At 38.4% G+C, this 16,936-nt stretch overlaps 1 protein-coding gene across 3 annotated transcripts in view; it reads right to left on the bottom strand.

Moving 5' to 3' along the window:
* LOC146796230 (uncharacterized) overlaps positions 1–16,936 on the bottom strand; it is a 137,649-nt gene that overhangs the window by 39,211 nt on the left and 81,502 nt on the right. For all 3 annotated transcript variants that reach the window (XR_014969905.1, XM_085630183.1, XM_085630184.1), the window contains exon 2: positions 15,251–15,350. Coding sequence is in view for 2 of the 3 variants with exons in the window: in XM_085630183.1 (XP_085486309.1) it covers positions 15,251–15,350 (100 nt within the window). In the remaining variant the exon portion in view is untranslated. The remainder of the gene's footprint in view (positions 1–15,250; positions 15,351–16,936) is intronic.

Raw genomic sequence — 16,936 nt, 5'->3', positions numbered from 1 at the left:
CAAATAGGATGACTTCAGTTTTTGACAAATTTAATTTAAGCCAATTGTCCATCTATTGGCTCACAGTACTCATACAGTTACAAAATAGGATGTCATATCTAGGCCTTTGCTAGAGAGAGAAATCGTGATCTGGGTGTCATCAGCATATGACACCAATGACAACCCAAAAGATTTTTACTAGAGATGTGACGTACAGGTTGAAAAGAGTTAGTCTTAAAGACGAGCCTTGTGGAACCCCACATGGTAAAGAAAAAGGTTCAGATGTAAAATCTTTTAGGGAAGCAGATTGAAAATGGTCAGGAATGAGCGCAATAGTGAGAACGCAACACCCTCAATCCCTAAGCCCCCACAGGTCAATCCAGAGATCATGATTGACCGTGTCGAACCCTGCAGATAGGTCAGGTAGGACAAGGGCAGCATTACTGCCTTTGTCCACGGATGCCTTGATTACCTCTGTTGCCACTATTAATGCCGACTCAGTATAATGGCCTTTGTGAACCCTAATTTGCTTGTCATCCCGCAAATGTTTGTTATCCAAAAAGGCTCCCAGTTGTGAATTCATTAGCTTTTCAACAAGCTTGGCTGGGCAAGGCAGCCTCGATATAGGTCTATGTCAAATATGGTTCAGTTATAAGTAGAGTTTTAATCAAGCAGTGGACATGAGCAGCAGGTTTCTGCAATTTGTTACCTTCCCTTAAAGCAGCAACACAAATGGAGAAATTGTTTTTAACCCACTCGTAATCTGCTTTAGTTATCATTTTGCAGTATGAAATAAATAAGTACGGACCACCCAATGTAGTAAGCTGTGATTTTATATATTTGAGCTAGGAGATTGCTCTTACGTTGTTTTGAATTTGGAATAGTATTTTTTTTAGTTTATTATCCAACACTTTCCCTGAGTTTAGTTGGTTTTGGAGTTGGAATAATAATTTTTTATGGTTTATTATCCAGCACTTTCCCTGAGTATAGTTGGTTTCTGCAGTTGGAGTTATGCTTTATTATCCAGCACTTTCCCTGAGTTCAGTTTTAATTGTTAACGTTTTTATTTGCAAACACAAGTATTTATCTTTGTTGCTCACAATTAAATAGCTTTTATTTTGTTTTGTTATACAATTTTTGAATATATTGAAAAACATGGTTCACAAATGCTTGTGTTATTCAGAATACATTATAAAGTATAATATATTTTTAACATATATTTTTAATGTACATTTGAAAAATTAAAAATATATTTTTGAATTTTTTCAATAGTATAGTCATGTAATAGTAAAGTAAATATATTTCTAGTTTTCTCATTATAAACTTATTGATTTTAATTATTTATCATTTTGTATGTAAAAAAGTAAACATTTTAGTTAATTTGTTTTTACAAGTTTAATACCTCTTATATAATTTTATTTTTGTTGAAACATTATATATATTTTACAAAGTTATAGTTTGTACATTTTCTTTTAATTGTTTAGTTTATTAAATTATATTATTTAAAAAATATATGTATAGTAAATAATGTAAACAAAATTTCACAAATATATGTTTGTATCATATATTGTTTTTAATTAAACATTGTTATATTGCTTGCACATTTACAATAGTGTTATTGTAATTTTATATGTTGAAGGTGAGTATATGAAAGACATACATTTTAATACATATTAAATATTATATTTTCTTTTTTTTTTGGATATTATAATATTTAATATATTTTACAATTGTAACTTTTTTGTACATTTTGTAAAAGAATTTACAAAAAAATGTTCATTTAATTTTTTAGATTTTTTTTATTATTTCTTCATTGTTGTCTATGGAGAGCAAGTCTTTTTTTCATTATGTAGCCGTTCCTTTTTCCATTTCATCACTTTTCTCTCTCTCTGTTTTGTTTTTAGGTCATTTTGGAAGAAAGAACCTCATGGTTGGGAGCTGTGTTTCGTTGGTTAAGGTAAGTTTGATTTAATTTACTTTAAAGGTAGTTTTGGGGTAGGGACGAGGTAGTAGTAGTGTAGTTAGATTTGTCAGGGCGTTAAATGTTCATTTTCTGTGTAGTTAGGTGTTGTTTTGGTAGTTTAGTGTTTGATGTGTTTGACGTAGTGTTGAAGAGTTGTAAAGTGTGTTAAAGTGTTAGATATGTGTTGTTTAATTGTGTTATGTTGTATTTAATGTTGAAATAAATGTGTGAGGGTTTATATATGTTATTGTTGGAGGGTGTTTTTTTTGCAGGTTTCTCATTTCGTGAACGGATGTTGCTGAAGACGCATTTCTTTTTAAAAAAAAAGGAAAATGTATTTTGTTTCTTTTTTACATTTCTTTTTATTCTTCTGGTTTGTTTTTTTTTTTTTTAATTTTCAGGATTTTGAGGGTTTCGATATTGAGAGGATTACGTCGCTGGAGCCTTTTTTCTACAGTACTATTTTTGCATTTTTTTCGGGGGCTTTCTTTCTGAATGAATTTGTGTTTTAATTTGTCCGCTATGGATTCGTTAGTTTTTGAGGACCATTTACTGCGACATAACTGTAAGAATATTTTTATTATTAAGGGTGCGAAATGTTTTTGGTAACATTCGGTTTGTTTGTTTGTTTTTTCTTTTAATAATTTTATTATTTCATATATTTATATATGTTTTTAATTTCTAAATGACAATTATAATTAATAATTTAAAAAAGAGTAGTATTATGTTGTTTAAGTGTTTTGTCATTTTCAAATGTTTTATGATGTTTAGTATTGTTTTTTGTTTATAATATAGATTTAGCTATCATGTCTAGGTATTATCGCACTTTGGTGTTTGGAAATACTCAAGTTTTGTGTTGTAGGTATTCATACATTCTTTTTGTTTGTTTACTGAGTTTAGGCCCTTTTTTAGTTAGGGGTTACTTTAGCCTTAGCTCTTTATAGCTCTGTTTTCTTTTATGGCTTCTATTAGTTTGTGTAAGATTGGTTGTGCTTTTCCTATTGTGGCTCGGCTGGCATTATGCCATCCTCCCACTGCGTTATTAGTTATAGCTTTTTGAGCTAGTGTGCTATCATAGATGTTGCACCAGGGGATTTTGAACTTTGGTTGCCTTCAGTGCCCTGACCTATGTAGCCTTCCCACCCAGGTGTCTTCAAAGTTGTCAAGGAAGGATGTTAGTTTTGCTTTGCTGGCTTAGTAGAAAGGACTTTCAAGAAGTATACTATAGTGGTTGTCTACTTCTGTTGTTGGTACATAGGCCAGGGCTATATATGTTTTGATTTGGTAAGCAAAGTTGCTATTTGTGGTGTAAGCTATACTTAGAGTAGATTTTTGGAGGTGTCTCCAGATGCTTTGGTTGAAGTGATAATAGCAACCTTGTATTGCAGTGTCTGGGTATATTTTTAAAATTGACTGAATTATTCATTGTTCAAAGTCAAATATTATTTTTTTGGGAAGTAGTTGTCGGTGTGTTGTTTTGTTACTGTAAGGCGTTCTACGTATGTGGTATTTTGCTTGTTGGTGAATAGTGCGTCTATGAAGGGGATGTTAGTGTCTTCATATTTGCCGTGGATAGTATAGAGTTGGTAAAATGGCTTGGGGCAAACTTTGAATGTACCATCCATCATCCATGTTTTGCATTTTTTTATTTTTTGAATGTTGTTGTTGGTGGCAAAGATAATAATTTGTTTTTCATGACTGTTATTGTCATGAAAAATGAATTTCTCATCTTCACGTGTGACAGTTTATTCTTGTAATATTTCGATTTCTGCAAATGTTTGAGGGGTGGGTGGTGTTTGAGCAGTAGCTCTTCTAGTTCTTACTATTACACATTTTAGAGTGAGGATAGATGGCAGTTGCCCTGTCACATGTTCAGGAACGAGTACGTTTTTAAATATTTGGGTACCGGTCGGTTGGGAGCTTCTGCTTGCTTCTCTGATGTTTTCTAAAGCATTTCTGACCTTGATTTTTGTGGCATTGGGGGGATGGTTGTGTTCCCTTACATTAATAACATTTGTTTTGACTGTTGTGGCTCTCCCATAGTAGGAATTTGAGTAGTATTTTTTACATTTCCAATGGGTTTTGTTTCCTGTTATTTTCTCTTGCGTGTAAGTATAGCCCATGTAGCACAGAAGTAGTTTTCCCTTTTGTGATATGATGAATTTTGCTCCTTCTTCGATTTTTTTTGTATGTCTGTGAATATATATATATATATATATATCATATATTTATTAATTATAAAGTATTGAAGAGTAAACATGTTTTTACAATTATTATATTTGAAAATATACTTACATTTGTCTTGCTTTGATTTTATCGGTTTTTTTTTTAATGTTCGTGGCTTGTTCACTGGTTTCTTTTTTATGCTGGTTTAAAAGGAAAATGCTATTTTTTAAAATTGTTACATTAAGGGGCCGATTCCGACCCAGGTCAGAAGGGCACCGAACCCTATCGGGCGGGAAAAACTACGCGTCATACATGTGTTTTCCGCCCGACTCGTACAGCGAGCAAGTACGATGCGAGCTACATGAAATTCACCGACCGACGCGATTCCGGGTCTGAACCACTCCGTATGTCTCGGTCGGACGCTAACCGTGGCGTGCAAGGGATGTGATTCACGTCTGAGCCAGTATGAAGCACGCATCGGACAGCCTGTGCGAGATGGAGTGTCCGGCTTGCAATTCGCCCGGGTGGTTGCCTTTGCGGGTCCACGTCGGACCCCCTGTGACCCGCAGCCCTACGACTCGGACACAGGGGGAGACCCATGGGTCTCCCCAACACAGGCATGTATGGTGCGAATGGCACCAACGCGTACTCACTGTAGGGGGCGCACTTGTCCGCGACGTACCCATTCAGTCAATGGGAGCCCATGTACGCGTCGTACGACCGGCTCCCATTGACTTCTATGGGAGTCCGACCGAACCGAGTCCGACAGCATACGGCCGCATCGTACTCGCTCGGTCGGACTGCTGGACTCCGGCTCGGTCAGAAAACACTCCCGATCCGGCTCGGTCACAGTGCTTTCCGACCCGGAGCGGAATCGGCCCCTTAGTTTGAATAGTTTGTTTATGTAGTCTCTATTTTTATTTAGTTTTATAAAAAAATACTTACTATTTTTAGTTGTTGAAGTTTATTTAGTTGATGTTATTGTTTTGTTGAAGTCTGCAGAAGCTGTTAAGAGAGAAGTATTTGTTAGTTATATTTTGCTTCTTTTTTTATAAATTTTCTTTTTATTAGTTTTCTATATGTGTTGATTAAGTCATATACTTACTTTGTTTTATATTTTTTGTTAATGTTGATTTTGTACTTGTATTGGAAGTAAATCATGGTTTTGAATTTCCTAGGTGGAGTTTTAGTGAAGTATAATCTGTGACATATAAAGGAAAACATTTGATAGTTTTAGTTAATTTGTTTATATTTTTTAAGTTACCTTTATTTATTTAGTTAAAAAGTTTTGTTCTTACCTTTGATGAGAGTTTTCTGAATAGTTTATTGTGTAGTTCTTTCTTGTTCTGTTTTCTGTCTTGCAAAGTTTCGTGCTACTTGAGTGTTTGTCCGTTTCACGAGAAATGTTGTGTTACTTACTTGATTGCTTTTATGATGTTTATTTAATTAGTTAGAGTTTCCTATTCGTTTTTGTTGGTGCTGTTTAAATTTATTGGTCGAGATAAGTTTTTTGAATTTTTGGGCAGCTATATGTTAATTTGTTTATTTAATATCTGTTTTTATTTTGTTTATTAATGTAATTAACCCCTTCGGTGCCACGCCCTTTCCCCCTCCTGTGCCGGGCGTTTCACACACGGGTGGGGTTCATGACGAGATAGTCTCGTCATGGGCACAGCGCGGCCGTGCTCCATGACGAGACTATCTCGTCATGGGCACAGAAGAGGTTAAAATGTATGTGTAAATAAATATTATATATTTTTATTTCATTTTTATTTATATATACATGTTTGTTTATTCTTGATAGTTGGGATTTTTTTATGTTATATTGTTTGTTTATTATTTTTTAGGGGTTTTCAGTGTATCTGTTTGTTTTTTAGTTTTATTAGTTTTGGAATTTTTTTAAATGTTTAGCATATGGTATTTTGCTATATTATTGAAAATAGTTTATTTTTATTTTGATTTTACTTTTGGATATTGTTTATATGAATTTCTTTGATGTTTGTTCTGTCAATAATATTTATATCAAGCTTTTTGTGTATTGGGTGTCGATTTTTCTGTATACGATATTATTGACTCAAAATTTTTGGAGATCGATGTTATAGGAGTCAATGTTGTATGAGTGGTCTGCATTGATCCATGGGAGCTAGATTTTTGGTGGCAGGGGTCAACAGAAACAATTTCTTACTTGAATACTTTAACCGTAATACCGGTGGATTGTAATCGCTTCAACCATACAATAGAACCCTATAGTCAGTTAGAAAATAGGATAGAGGTGAGGACATTAATATGCATTCTATTATTGTTTCAAAGCCTTTGCCAACATAGGTAGGATGTCCCGAGGAGCTTAGTATAACCAGATTCAAAGATTGAACTAAAAAGTTGAGTTTTTTTCCTCTGAGTTTTATTTAGCGTGAACTTGACGCAAATGTATCAGGTATCAGAGCGCCCAACAAGCGCACCAGTTGTGTTTCACAAGGACACATTCATTTTTGTTAGGTACGGGGAGATTAAGTGATTTGGCCAGAATCACAGGATGATGAGTGTCATTGCCGAGACTCAAACCCGGTTGCCCAGATTTGAGATCGAGCGCCCTAGCTGTTAGGCTACATCTTCTCCCCCAATGGGAAATCTTGGAAGATCTGACAAACGTTTTGACAGGAATGGATATTAAAATTACCCATAATGACTATTGTGCAAGAAGAGTGGAGCTTGAGCCAGAGGCTAAAGAAAAGGTCTTGTATTTCTCTAAAACCATACCTATAGAGGCAATTACATCAGAGTGGAAGGATTGGCCATTAGAATTATAGCTGTTTAAATTCAACAGATTTGTTTTATTAGGGAAAGTGAAGAAGACCCCCACTAAATTTGAAGAATTTGTCTCTAACTCTTCAATCAGACAGTTCAGGGTCAATGATATTAAGCCCAGACCCCTGCCCCCACCTCAGCTTGCCCAGAAGAAGATGGAATAGCTGGGCGAAAGAAATAAACATAACCATCTAAAAAGTGTATATTTCTAACTGACAAGGTTGCAATAAGGCTAAATGAAATCTAATCAATTCAGATCATTGTCCTTCTCCTAAAACCCTGCTATATTCCATGATAAAAAACTAAGCTGATCAGTGACATCAGTCCCTATAGAGGTTGGATCAACTCCTCTCCTTTCAGATCCATAACTACATTGCGATCAATAGGAGTTAGTCAATCCCCCTTCACAAGTGTATTGTGAGTATCAAATCTATTAGAGAGGGGGCAGGAGGTACCAGATTCCTTAATAGGCCTAAGATGTACCTTACAGTGACTTTGGTTCGACAGGGTTGAAGTAAGCCTAGGAACTCTAAGACTATGCTCAGTGCCTGGACTATAGAAAAACCCCAATGGCTGTAGCCGAAATTCATAGCTGATTCTTCCTGGCCCTCAAAAGAGGCAAGTATTCTGCCTGCAGCCCAACTATTACTAAAATGAACCACTATGCAATCGCCATAAAAAGGTTTGGTGTTGGGCCCCACCCATCTTACCCTACATACCATGTTAATTTGAGTGCGAGTGCTTACTTCGCCCCAGCCCTTGTAGTTAGCCAATGTGTTACTTTATTTTTTGACTTGTAGAACATTTTCACTGACATTTGGCTTAAGCGGGGGTACATTCACCAAAACAGCTACAAAAGATGTACCTTTGGGTGGAAGAACTAATTGATCAGTGTTGGACAAGTGTGCACTAGTGTCCCCACCTGAAAAGAAATCGCTGTTTGTATCTTACTGAGCGTATGTGGGGAAGGTATATGCCCAAACAAGCCTGGATTAGAGGAACAAGTGAAGATTACTTTACACTTGTTTACTACCTGTAAATATACAGGAGGAGCAGTCTTTACTACACAAATAACACCATGTCCTGAGAAATTGTGATCAGTGACATCTCTGCATAATAGAAAGGTAGGAATGAAAGATGAATGACTATTCCCTGTGGCACAATTACCCTGTGATGTTCCATTAGAGTTACCTGAACTGGGAAGTCAGTTGGACTGTACTGTTTGACAAACTGGATAATTACAAGTCCGACATGACAAAAATGTGTCTATTAGGGTATGATTTGTTTCTAACAAAGCAAAAACAGCATCTCATGCAATATTAAGTTCATTCCTTAAACTACTAAAAATGGTTTTAATATTGTCAAGACACAAAGCATTAGGTACCAGATCAGTAAAAGGCAGTTCCCTTTCTTTGTCTAGGCTAGTTAAAGGAATATGATGATTAATACAGATTAAGAGGGTCAAACCGGTGGGTTGATCAGATGTAGGAGCTTCCAATTGCAACTGGGCTGTTGGTAGAGGCTATCTGTGTGACATGTGAAGTATCAGAGTTCATGGCCCTTGCCTCCTCTACTTTTTGTAAGTTGGTGTGGAGGAGTTTGTTGCACTAGAATGAACATCATTTGGCCTCTCTTTGTAAAATTGAGTTATCCTTGACTTTAAGGCCTTGAAAGCCTGCACAACATGCAGGTTTCTCCCTTTATTGAGGATATCCTCCAACTCCACTATTAAGTCGTCAACAGCCTGTAGAGTGCAGTTTTCAGCTGCATCTCTCTTATGTTCCTTCCCAGCACCCGGAGGATGGTCGGCTGCCTTTCTTTTGTCCATCATAAAATTCAGTAGCACATCAGTATATAGTGGAATCTAATTATTCACAGTCTAAATTGGAACCAAGGGATTTTTTTTTAAAGAAAGAAAACAGAGGGGCACTCCATAAATCTAACAGTACGGCTGAGATAACAGGCTTACCAGCAATGTCCAGGCATCATCCAGACACAGGATCAAGAGGTGTGCCTTGCCTGCTGCTTCCTGCTGCTGATAAACATAAATGGGCCACCCTTGGCCAGCACAGTGTCCTGCGCAGCAAGGGTTGAAGTAGGGATATATGCCCAAAGGAGGTATGGCTCCTCCTCCCCTCCTGTCAGCTGGTGGTCACCGTGGGGCTTGCAGTCCCCTCCAAGGCAGCAGCACACCCTACGCAGTGGGAATCGAAGTAGCTCTATATGCGCGAAGAGGGTGTGGCTCCTCCTCTCCTGTAAGCTGGTGGTGCATCTTGGGGCTTGCAGTCCTTTACAAGGCAGCAGTGTGCTCTAATATGATTTAGGACTTCAGTCAAAAACATGAGCCGTGGTCTTGGACTGTAAGAATATACAATCATTTTTCCCTCTTGAACTGGCAACATGGTGGCCAAGAAACATTCTGTGGACATTATGGGAACATTTGACGTACCAGAAATGATGTTCAAAATCGATGGTTATTTGTTTGTATCACTACTTTCTAAACATTTATTTACTACATGTCAATGAAAATGTGATTTAAAGAAGAATGTTTTACAAAAAGTATCTTTTCTTAAAATGAGGGAATTGCTTAATTTCAGTGCTAAAATGGGCAATATGGCCCAGTCCTGTTCATTTCAGTGATGCATAAGTAAAACACTGGTATGTTTAATATTTCCCTTCAAGAAATTACTTTAAATGCAATAAGCATCTCAACCTTTTTTCACTTTCTTTTAAAAATCATTTTAGTAATTATATTAGGTGTTTTTAGCGACATTGGTTTGGGAAATGTATTGTGCTTATTGCTCAACTCTAATGTTGTTTTGATTTTGCTGTCCGTGTGTCACATGCACTTTTTGCTGAGAAAGTCCTTTCTGTTCCTGCCAAGATATTAAAAGTAAGCTCCAGATGTCTCAGAGAAGTCTGGAGATCAGCTCTCACTCACATCAAGAATGTGGCCTCTCTCGCTTTGGTTTCCAAAACATGTATCTTCTTTTCCTTAAAAGTATGGTAATCGTTTCCAAAATCCCAATAGGTTTGAAAATCTTGATAACTTTAAACATTCTATTCTCTAGAGAAAAATACATATTTATTTGCACATCAATATTTTCAAAAGTGATATTATTCAAAAACATGTACATTTTTCGTAAAAAATATACTTGTTTTAAAAAATAACTTGTTCTAAAATAGCAATAATTTGAAAATGTGGAAGTTTCTAAAATAGCATTCTTATTTCTTACTTTTTAATGTTAGCAAAAGTAAACCTCCTACGTAATATGATATATATTTAGCTCAATGTTAACCCTTTGGGCAATGAGGGGTGCATAAAAATTACATGCATTTATAAATCAAGACACTATTCTTGATAGCAGTGTCTGATTGCTAGCAAATTAAGTAAGGAAAAGTAGGAAATAAATAGGGAATCTTTCCAGTATATAATATATAATTTTAATCTAAATATAACGTTTAACTCACACTGAAATATAACATGTCATATTGGTCTTTATTTGTTCCCCACATTAATTAACCTTCTTGTTCACTCTTGTTTATAAGATGATTCTTTCCTTGGTTTTTAGATTACTTCTTTCGGCAAGCGATTCTTCATAAAGCTAATTGTAGCAGTATTCCTGGAGTGTCATGCATTGTACTTATAGAAAGGACTTTATCAATTTAAAGTTATCTTCTACAAGCAAGTAGACTCCAAAATTTAGATTAGCAAAACCCTCAATTGTAATACATTCCAATTTGCACCTAATCATGCTATCAACTACTTGCCCTCAGTTGTGCTAGGAATGGACTTACGCATGAATGATATCATTCCTAAAATATGTAGGAAGTGAGTTTGATTGGTTTTAGCAATTAAATTCTGGTAGCGATTTTTGCAGGGAGATAGTAATATAATGTTTTAAATTATGTAGTCCAAATTTTGAAGTTATGTTATTTGTAAAAAACGTTTTCTCAGTGCACGTTTTCACATGTATCCAGATTTCTGTACAGTTTTCCGTTTTCCATAAATTAACTATATTTTGTTACACTCTCTTGTAACTCATTGTTACAGTGAAGGCTTTTCTTGAAATTTCATATTTCAACATATGGTAAAGGAAATTAATGTGTAAATAATTTGCTAATATATCTAGCCCATTTATTATACTTTCTCCATTGAGGATAAAATACCATGAGGTGTTTAGATTTATGGACTTACGGTGTGGGCCCAAAATATTGAGTACTGAATACTGCACTTTCCTAATATCAAAGCCAAAATATTGAGGCGAAAAACATCGACAGGTAAGTATGTACAGATTTTCTACACCTAACTCCACATCTATGTACCAAAAAATAAAGATTTATTAAAGTCAGAAAATTTAGTTTAAATTATGAGGGGTAGCTCATAAAATAATCTAATAATTTAAAGTATGTCCTACTAGCCAAAAGTAGCATTCCTCTGCAAGTAGAAATTCACATTGATATCATTGTGTCAATTACTGAAAACGTCCCAGGAAATAGGGTCAAATTCACTGTCTACATTTACGAAGTACAAGCTGGATAAAGGAAAACTGTTTAAAGCTCAATGGAGATAAGCGAGAGGTGATCCTCATTGGCAAGTCCACCTCAGTTAGTACGAGATATGGTGGCAAAAAGAATGAGGCAAACTGCCTGTACCTACTAAGTCAGCCAGGAACTTAGGGCCCATTCTGGACAACAAGCTCCTCATGAGTGAGCAGACTGCCTCCATCTCTTCTGCTTGTTTTGGCACCCTCAGAATGCTTTGCAAAATATTCATGTGGCTCTCCATCAGCACTCATTTGAGCATTACCCAAGCCCTGATGACCGGCCAGCTTGCTTATGGCAATGCGCTCAATGAAGGCATTCCTGAGTATCTCGTAAGGAGCGTTTACATTGTACAGTGAGCTGCCACCTGCCTGGTTTGCAACCTCCCTGCTTGCAACTCGATGGCTCCTCACCTCAAGGCCCTAAATTGCCTATATTCATAAACGTGTCACCTTTAAGTTGCTCGTCACATGCAAGAAGCACTTTATGAAACTTGCCCTCTGAGTAGCAGGGTCACCATATACAGATTGACTAGAGCTCACTGCTCCAGTACACTTAATCTTGCAGTTATTCCATGCATCTGCCACATGTGTATAGGAGGATATTCCTTCTCTCACCTCATGGTTTAAACCTGGAACCTCCTCCCCCACTCTCCATCGTTCCAACAATTTCTTATCTTTAAAAAATCCTGAAGAACTGGCTGCTCTAAAATGGCCACAGCCGTTTCTTTCTATTTTCAGTTTCTCTCCTCAGAGGTCTAGTGCACCTGGATACCCCTCCTGAGGTGAATTTAGCACCTTTTAAATCCTTGCAGCATAACATAACATTTATTTTCAGTCACAAAATTGTATATCTGCTAGAAATATAGCTTGTAGAGGGGAGACAATAGTACCCCATTCTACGCCAGAGAATATGTGCTCTGGTTTTCTACTTGGAACTCCTACATGATATCCCTTGAAATCTGCAACTTCTAAACAGCCACTGGATTCTATTAACTGAATTAAAAATGTGCAGGTTTTGTGCTCACTATATGCATTTAACTGACACAAATTAAGCACACATTTACTTAAGAGTTCCCTCTGAAGATGATATCCTTAGGCTTTCCCACATCCTGAGTACCCTCTACTTCTGCATACATCAATATGACTTACTACTGAACCCCAAAATGATTTTAGATCTCTTCGTCTCAACTCCCCTGATCTTGCAGTCATGTTATGGCAATTCTCCTGCAGCTATTAATGTAACCCCTGACTCTCACTCAAACCTGGAGTCCTTGAAACCTGAAGTCCTTGGGGTTCATCCTCAATTACAATTTGCTTTTTCACATGCCTGTAAATCAGGCAGCTAACAGTGTTTGGTATCAGCTTAAATTCCAAAAAGGTGTCAACATCTCTGCTACAGGCATTCGAATGACCAACCGAGTTCTGGTTCTCTCTCAAATAAACTGAAGCAACATCATCCTGACAGGCCTATCCAATACTCACCTATCTATTTTTCCTTTGGAAGTCAAATGCATCCTCAAATTTTTTTCTGTTCTTACCCCTGGCGGTGCAGCAGGTATGTGTTAACCTTTTCCTTGCTCACCAGGAGCAGATCCAGTTGGCATCCACACTTATGTAGGCAAATGCAGCCTCGAAAGCAGTAGCAGACCTGATTGTGCCATCAGGCACAGATACTTGAGGTGGGTCCAGCCAGGGACCAGTTGGAAATGACTGAGGAACCCTGTGCAGCGTCAGTTGCTTGTGACTTGCCCTCAGATAGCCATCCCTTTCTGAATGCCCCTCAGTATTTGAGAAATGCTGGTCCTCTCTTGTCTTGGACTGTTTGAAATGCTGCAGGGCCAGACAGACCCTTTCCCTCTGTCAGTAGGCAGGTTCTTGCCACTCAGGAGGATCATTAGCTCCTACATCAGAAGATGCAGGCTGAAGCTGATGCCCTGTTAACACAGGAAAACTGTTCGACAGGCAGACACCTGCCCCAATCACACCGAATTCATTGAGTACTCTAAGAAGCGCTCTCTTTCTGGGTCCTGAAGGGCTTAAATCTGGAACAAAGCTGGGTGGTTTGGGTCCCACTTTTATACTCATTTCTAGACAGGGGATGTGGATCTACTGTCTGAAGATTCAGAACTGTTTTGGGGTGGTTCTCTTTTCAAGTATCCATCTCGGACTGTTCTCCAGGCAAAGCCACTGTGCAAGATTGATGCTTCTCAAGGTACGTAGCACAGGGGCTGTCTCAAGACTGGAGTACCTACAACACATGGAAGTGTAAGGTTTCTGCCGCTGGGTGTTCTCTTCATTTCTGAAGTGGCAATCAGGAATGGAAAAAATGTATGCCTGATTTAGAAATTTCCTCACCTAGCAAAATAAAAAATTAAGTCCCACCCCAATCCCTACTGTCAACCAAATATCAATGCGCAGGAAGAACCTGTCTACAGACTATGGGAAACAAATTTCCTGATAGAATTTCTAAAGGTAGCCTTCACTCCATCCTCAACACTTCAGTATTCAGATCTTTACTGCAAGTCAAAGAAGTGCAGACAATACACTTCCTCTGTCACAGGTAGCAGTCCTCATCCTCCAGCTTGTGTCATGCCAAGACAGGGACAAAATGGATCCCACTAGCTTCAATACTCAGGCTTGCTCACACAAAGAGCCACACAACTGCATATGTCATATACACTTGCAAACCACACACACTCCCTTGACATACATACTTGATGCCAAAACAAGGCTCTGGGCATACACATGATAGTGGAACTTTAGACAAGAAGGGTGTGTAGACCACACTCTAGGTAACACAGATAATAGGGTCTGGCCACATTATCACTTTCAATAAACAGAGCATGCTGCAGCCATCACTTTGTGTGCTGTGCACAGGACAGGGACAGTAGTCCTCTTTTCTTTATAAGTGCACACTTTTGCACCCCTCAAAGTGACAGGTTCAGCACCTTAGATAGTCCTATGTCTCTGTGCACATGCTTGTATTTGTGCAATACTAGAGCCAAAATGAAAGTCAGATACACATGCATTTGGGCACTCAGGTCAGTGGAACATGCCTGAATACCATGCTTGGGTGATTCCTATCCCAACAGCTGAGGAACAGGGTGTGTATGGAAAAATACAGACAGCATGGCCCCAGGCACACTCACAATGTCTGCACATGTGACCCCCAGCTTCTACTCAGAAGAAGGGGGAGGGGCTCTCATGAATGTTGCAAGCCCCCTCAATTCCCCTCCTAAATGTTTCCCTAGGGGTTTACGAGGTTTGCAAAATAATGGCAACTTGTAGGTGGAGGACATATGGTACGTCAGCTCTACCCCCCCACACACCAATACGACCCCATCATCCCTTTTATCTTAATATGTAGTGCCTGTAACATGACCTTGCTTATCTTTGTGTCCACTGTAGCTAGGAGTGTGAATTCAGGAATACTGCATGGGCCTTGCAGCACTTTCTGCAGACCGAACAGTCAGTAGGGTTTCTTGCACAGGTTGCATCAGTGTCATATACTTTTCCCTATACTACGGGCACCGGATCGTATTTAAATGAACTTTCTGCTATTCCCACATCCGTTTAATTATCAGATGTGCACCTACTGTTTCCAGTTTTGGTTGTCTGATAGTTCTTTATGGAGAGGCACAATATGTCCATAATCATTCCTTGATTTAGAAACATTTTATTATGATTATGCAGCAAGAGGCATTGTGTATTACAGTTATTACTAGGACAAACATGATAAATATTTAAACAGCAAGTGAAAGGATGAATTAGTGATATTGCTGAGGCTTACCAGAACATAGTTTCATCACACAGCATATTAAATAACCAAACGATGCCGTAGGTGAATCTTTGGGTTTGAATTTCTGATTTCCAGATGTCTGAGAGGGTGGCTGTGAACAGAGTGTGAGACGTTAGAACCAAGCAATGATGATGTCAATCGTTTTCTGATTTATAATGATTTTTTCTAAACTGCACTAACATGCAACGACAATGTGGCAAGAGCAGCAGCAGTGCAAGCACCCCTGATACAAACTGATGTGGGGAGTCGGGAGGGTGACAGCCGAAGCTGTGATTGGCTCCCTCACACTCAGAGAGCAGGCCAGTGCTGGATTGGTGCTTGTGGCTGAAGCTGGGGCCCACCGGCACTCATTTTTGGGGACCAGCACTTATTTTCCCACAGCAGACTTTGATCCAGAGCAAGAGAGAGAAAAACCAAAAGTGGTAAAGAAGCAGAATGAGAAGGATGAAAAACAGTGACAAAGGGAGAAAGCAGAAACCTGCAAGAGTGAGATGAAGGAGCAGGGAGAGTCTGGTGGTGGATTAGAGAGGCATGAGGTGGAATTAGGACTGTGCAGCATAGGTATTCAGCGCCCTTGGTGTTTGCTATTGCTAGCCTTGGGCAAAAGTTTGAGCCCTGGCACTTATTCTTTTACAAATGAAGCACTTGAGCAGGTATAATACAAGCTGCTGCAGTTCATGATTCCTCACACACACAGAAATGGTGCAGCATGTACCTCTACAACACATATACAGAAGAGTAGCAGGATAGGCAGCAGCCGCAGCACCCACTTGCTCACACAGTTCGTGCAGGCGTTGTGCATGCTTCACTTACAAATAAAAGAGCAAAAACACGTCTTCACACATATACAAAACATACAACATGGCTAAAGCGCAGGGATGTCTTACGTCCACTGTATTGGGGAGGGTCTTCAACTTCCTCTCATTGACAAAGAACATATAGAACTTATGTAGGAGCATTTTACCCTTTCTCCATATACTGCTCAGATTTCAGATGAGATTACCCCGAACACTCATAAAGACTGTAAATGCTCAATTATTTAATGCTTTTAGTGTGAGTTGTTATTTAATTACTTTGTGCTTTTGGGTGTTGTTATTTCTTGGTATAATCATTGTAAGATTATAAATATAGCATTTGTGTGCAAGGCATGGCCACTGTGCAAATTATGGATTGCATACATAGCCATCGTTAGTGCATTTCAGTGGTGTGTCTGTTTAATTCACACCTATAATTACACCTTAACTGTGGCTTTTTAACTTAATTTCTTAAGTTTGTTTTTAAGTCACTGGTTACATAGCATGCATTAGGTACTATCTGGATGGTGGCCATGAAAAAATCAAATGCAAAAAGAACTATTGATGGACAGCATGCAGAACAATGTCATACATTCACCCTAGTACAGAGATCTGTGCCTAAATCCATAGTTTTTTTGCTCACAATGCCATTTCAGTTTGGACGCAGCCACATGCAAATCAGCCTTTACCCTGTGCCCAATCCAATGGGAACAGTCCAGCACGAACTGCCAGGCCAGGTCCTCCCTGTACTGGAAACAAGCATCCTGGGCCCGGTTTCGGGGTTTCACCCCTCTTCAGCCAGGATAGCTTGATTCCAGTGGCATGGAGAGCACGGGACTCACGTCTGAGCATACCCGTCCCACTCGGGGTGACAAATGCAAAA

Source organism: Triturus cristatus, chromosome 10 (genome assembly GCF_964204655.1).
Source record: "Triturus cristatus chromosome 10, aTriCri1.1, whole genome shotgun sequence".
Taxonomy (NCBI): Eukaryota; Metazoa; Chordata; class Amphibia; order Caudata; family Salamandridae; genus Triturus; species Triturus cristatus.
This window is presented reverse-complemented; position numbering and strand designations above follow the sequence as displayed.